Consider the following 5,295-nt stretch of genomic DNA (forward strand, 5'->3'; position numbering starts at 1 on the left):
TATGGGGGGAAAAAGGTCATCATTACAAGAACAAAATTTACAAGAAAAACGTTGATATAGTTGGAAAAACTTTTTTAAATGAATTAAGTCAAAATATGAAGAGAAAAAGCTGTAATTCTACAAGAATATACTTGTGATATTATGATGAAAAATAATGTCATTTTAGTAGCATAGAATTTAAATACTACATAATATTTAAGATGTTTTTTAGTCATAGTATTTTTACTACAAAACAAAATTATGTTGGCCAAAAGTTATTATAGGAATAAAGTAGAAAGATTCAAGATTCAAGATTCAAGAGAGTTTTATTGTCATGTGCACAGTAAAACAGCAGTTATACCATGCAATGAAAATCTTATTCTGTTCATTCTCCCACGAAAAGAAAGAAAACACAAGAAAGAATAAGAACATAAGAAACATAAACACATAAACATATATACCAATAAATTAAGCAACAAAAACAGAAGAGACATTAATACAAATAAATAATACAAATAAATAAATAAATAAATAAATAAAGTGCTATGAGTGTGTGCGTGTGTTGCGTGCGGCGTGTGTGAGTGCTTCGTTGAGAAGCCTGATGGCCTGTGGGTAAAAGCTGTTAGCCAGCCTTGTGGTCCTGGACTTCAAACTCCTGTAGCGTCTGCCTGACGGTAGGAGTGTGAATAATGAGTGTTGTGGATGTGTGCTGTCCTTGATGAGGTTGTGTGTTCTGCGTAGGACTCTAGTTTTATAAATGTCTTCCAGTGAGGGGAGGGCTGCCCCAGAGAAAAAAGCCAAATTATGATGTAATGTAATATTTGTAACACAAAAAGAAAAAATGACCAACATGACTGAAGAATAAGGTTTAAATATTTGGAAATGTTTTTAAAAAATAACAAAACAAGACCAAATTTCATACTAATAATATGCTTTTTCATCAGTATCTCAAAGCTGAGATGCAGTTTTTCCTTGAAATGCATGTAACTTCTTGGCATATCTTCATGAGTTTGTTTACAAAACGTCAAAGTGGCCCTTGCATCATTTCCTTTTTGTCTTACTAGTCATGTCAGCAATAAACGGCCAGGGTCATTGTAATGCAGGGCAATAGCGCCATCTACTGGTACAAAATAGAACCTGCAGCAACATTGTCAGGTGTACTCCACTAAGTTTCTCATTTTTATGTCTTAAATTATGCAGAACCAAAGCAAAACCCAAAAATGGAGAGTGATGCCAAATATATTTTAATGATTAATAACCAGCAGAAAGAAAAGAGTACTTGTATTTACACAAACTCATAGCAGCAATAAAGTCCAGCATTGTGGCGACTCAGCGTTTCCTCTTTGTCTCAAACTTGTAGATGGCAGCCGCGTGAGGCGTCTCTTTCTTTACTTTCACCCTTTTGGTTTTATCCTGCAGCACACAAAGAAGTGATAGGAAAGTAACGAAAGTAGACATCAGAAGCCACAAACGTTACCTGCAGGTCCTTGCGAGTCTGGATCTTCTGGCTGATTACAAACAATTTCTTTTCCCGGTCGATCCTTTGGGAAAGAAGCTTGTACTCGTTGGACCGTTTCTTGGACAGCTTCTACACAAGATTGGAGATGTGAAAAACTATCAGTCTCGTTTGCTTTTTTTTTTTTTTCAAGAAACAAACCAAGATTGGTCACATGGGCATACCTTTAGGTTGACGGGCAGCATGGCTCCGTGAAAGCGCTTGGTCTTTAGCATGTCCACCGTCGGTCTGTTGTACACTCGATACACCAGCTCAGGGTTGGTGTTGAGGCGGTGGGCCAAGTTAAACGACTGCACTGCAGACACACACGCCGTTTGTTAAAATCTTGCAAGATGCTCAAAAGAGCCTGATAAGCAAGCAAACAAGGCAAATGGAGTACCAGTAGTCAAATTTTGTCAAGATAGATTTTGACTTTACTCCTTGCTTCCTTAATAATGTGCTCCTAAGTGCATTTTGCATGTTAATTACGTTTAAAAAGATGGCATACATGTCTAAAACCCTGCACTCTGTGGCATGATATGATAGTGCTACTGATATTCACAATACATCAATGTTAAAAAATGGAATTATTGACATTGTAGTATGAATACAAAAGGTCACACTACAGTATAGAGTAGTAGTTAGCTTGCATGGCTTATAACTAAACAAAATGGCAATTATTACCTTTCTACATGATACGAAAACGGTCCAACTTGTCCAAAATTCATCTCCTTATTTTGCCCGTCATTTGTCTTTTTTTGTAACCGATACTTACCTTCCTTTTTGGAATCCACAAAAAAGATGTGCTGGTTTTTTTGTCTTCCGTCTGCCTCCAGAAGATGGAGGCTTGCCTTCATCCGCTCAATTTTCTGAAAAATGAATGACCAACAGGGTCAACGGTGCGTCAACCTGACCGTTTTCTTTTAATGTCAGCTGTGATCGGCTCCGTTTCCACCAAGGACTCAATTGTCAAAGGTTTTGCTCGTTATTAAAAACACGTGGGTCTGTGTTTTACCACTTTTTGATGCACTGAATACATTGGATTTGCATTGGATTGGATTTGTCCTCAACGATACATCCTCGCCATGTTTGCTCAGGTGTCGAGGATCCAATAGCTACAAGTATAATCATGGAAAGTGCATCCTTCTTAGAAGTTAGTTTGCCCTTGCCTGAAACATACTGTCTAAAAAAAACGGGCATGTAACTGCTGCATTATTCTTAAATGTTGCAGAACATGTTAAGTAATATCCACACACCAACCAACACCCAAAAAAGGACAGGTGTCAGTGATTCTGTACAATTTTTCTGTACAGTATAAACTGTGCCTCCACATTTTATCACGACATCACCTTAAAATAAGGAAATAGGCTCGACCCCTTGTGGAGTGGAGTATCAACAGTGTTACGGTATTTTACACCCACACAAACACACTTTGCTTTGAAGATTCAAATATACGTTTTCTATTTCATTTAGAGAACTTACCCTCGCCTCCGCCACCCTCTTCATTTCCACATATTGGATATCTTGTGTCCTCATCACTTTCTTCTGCTCCTCTGTCACCGCCGCGTCCTCTTTAAATGTGTGAACCCCATCCTGTCAACAGGACATAACATAAATTACTACAGAAGCACTCAGAGTGCAGACCTCCGCCAAGCGCCATAGTTCCCCCCATATTGTGATTCACACCAAAATAATACTCCTAGTCTTTGATATTTTGCAGAACCTGTTGGAAACTTGTCCTGTGTTTATTTCGAAAGTTATATGCACAAATGCCGAAAATGGTCCTATCGCGTGATGCTAAAGAATCCTTAAAAAAAATTCCTGGATCCAGACGGTGATCCCGATCACCCCCAAAATTGAATCAGTTCTTCCATAAGTCGTTTGACAATTCCTGAAAATTTCATCCAAATACAAGTTATTTTGAGCAAAAACATAACATCTGCGCTGCGCTTGATGGAGGTAATAATGATAATAATACAAATAAGCAACAGGCCTCCACAGCACAGAGAAATGAGTCTGTAAATTAAATTTGTGGCGCCCCCTGCTGGGTTGTGGTTAAAATGCGAGCATACATACTGTATAACGCAGATATCACCAAAGTTATTAGACAAATGATCAATGACCATAGACAACATGGCGGTCATATTTCAATCAATTTTACACACTTGCCTGTCAGTCCCCTAAAAAGGTGTGTACCAAACTTCATGATGCTTCAACTAAAACGCCCTAAAATTACAGCGGTCGTTTTGTACTGTGCATTGAGATGTGTGAGGGGTCACACTTTGGGGTTTAACAACAGCGCCTCCATGTGATGTATTTGTCGGAAAAATAATAGCACAGACAGCACAGCAGGGTGTTATCACAATTTTTCGCCGTTTCGTGTGCAGTGGTTCAGGAGTAGAAGAGTGACTAGTGAAAGTAAAAGTTCACGTTTGGAATTGTTGCCTCTGTTACCTTCATCTGCGAGCTGACCATGTTGTGGTAAAACTCATCTGGATTCTTCTCCAGAGCTTTCTTCTTAAGGGCTGTGAGGGTGTTTTGTTTCTTGTGGTAGTTACTGTTCGTGTTAGAATACAACACAATCAAAACACATTTCAGTGTTGACAAACTTGTCTCCATTCAACTTACTCTGCACGGAGTTTGTAGTCTTTCTTCTTCTCCAGCAATCCCAAATGCTTCCTAAATACAGGCTAATAAGACATACAAAGTACAAAGGTTTAGAGCTAAATAACAAGTCATACACTGTATAACATAAGTGTGTCCATGCATGGCTGTTAGCTAGGTCGGCTAGCTCCCAGCTAGCCAAACGTCCCATAAACTCACCTGAGATCTTTCATGGTGGTTTCTCTGTCGGGATTTCAAGGCTTTCCTGAACGACGACATGTTTGGGGAAATGTCAGATAAAGCGTTTTGTAGAAGACAAAAGCCTTGAAATCTTTTAATCTATAGGACACCCTATGCTAGTACTCCTCCTCAAACTGTTTCCCGAAAAAACACGTGGTTTCCTGTCTGGCGTGCAGCGTGTATTTCCTTCCGCAGATTAAACACAAACATACTAAAACGTTCCATAGGTCGCTAACAGTGACTCTAACATGCTAAATAATAACAATCGTTTTTTTTACAGATAGAATGTTATCGTGTGAACAAAAAAAGTCACTCGTTGCTTCCAACTCTCAGAGCTTCGGTAGAGGCGACAGAGGGCGCTGTTGTGCAGATGTATCGAATATTCTTGATTAAAGTAATCCTTTCGCTTATTTGTGACTTTTAAAGCAACAGAAACCGCAACCAGTACAGTTTTGCTCCAGAATTGAAAAATGTAGTGTAATATTTATATTTTTCAAATTATATAAGAACTAATTTACTTTCCCCTGTGAGTCAGCTGCTTTAGGTCACTTTCTGCACAAGGTCTCTTCCTGTTCTGCATTTACTTAAAATTTATAAATAGGTCAAGTCTGCCCATCTCGAATCGTGTCCTAAAGTGCACATTCTATTATGATTTTCAGCAACAAACTGCGCTGACTTCTCCAATCATCTCATGGAACTGAACTTCAAAGCTTGCAATCATGTACTGAAATGTGCAACATTGTTGTACATTCACGAGTGTTGACTCATACAATTTATCCACACTGGACCGTTTCCATGTTATTATTCCTTTGTTAAAGTGCATCAAACTTGGCTAGATCTACCGTAAGAAGCAAAGGTCACTGCAGTGCAAAATTCATTAAAAATGAGAGCCTGCATTCACCGGAGCGATACGTTAACACAAATTAGTAACAAGTGTGTGTTTTACCAACATGGACTTTGATTTCTGCCTTATGTCC

General features: G+C 38.7%; 1 protein-coding gene across 1 annotated transcript; it reads right to left on the reverse strand.

The window, feature by feature from the left end:
• Window positions 1-1,200: 1,200 nt before the first annotated feature.
• On the reverse strand, window positions 1,201-4,573 carry utp11 (UTP11 small subunit processome component). Its single transcript, XM_054781838.1, has 8 exons — window positions 4,298-4,573; window positions 4,103-4,164; window positions 3,929-4,031; window positions 2,957-3,067; window positions 2,250-2,343; window positions 1,660-1,790; window positions 1,457-1,567; window positions 1,201-1,392 (listed from the first exon to the last, which is right to left on the reverse strand). Exons 1-8 carry the CDS (start codon window positions 4,355-4,357, stop codon window positions 1,309-1,311), a joined length of 756 nt encoding a protein of 251 aa, XP_054637813.1. The 5' UTR covers window positions 4,358-4,573; the 3' UTR covers window positions 1,201-1,308.
• Window positions 4,574-5,295: the final 722 nt, after the last annotated feature.

The sequence above is a fragment of the Dunckerocampus dactyliophorus genome, chromosome 7 (genome assembly GCF_027744805.1).
Source record: "Dunckerocampus dactyliophorus isolate RoL2022-P2 chromosome 7, RoL_Ddac_1.1, whole genome shotgun sequence".
NCBI lineage: Eukaryota > Metazoa > Chordata > Actinopteri > Syngnathiformes > Syngnathidae > Dunckerocampus > Dunckerocampus dactyliophorus.

Excerpts from the sequence above, each read along its gene's own strand:
- utp11 (XM_054781838.1), bottom strand. The coding sequence starts at position 4,357 with ATGTCGTCGTTCAGGAAAGCCTTGAAATCCCGACAGAGAAACCACCAT. Across the intron at positions 4,032-4,102 it reads GACTACAAACTCCGTGCAGA|TAACTACCACAAGAAACAAA; the intron begins GTAAGTTGAATG and ends TAACACGAACAG. Across the intron at positions 1,393-1,456 it reads AGACTCGCAAGGACCTGCAG|GATAAAACCAAAAGGGTGAA; the intron begins GTAACGTTTGTG and ends TGTGTGCTGCAG.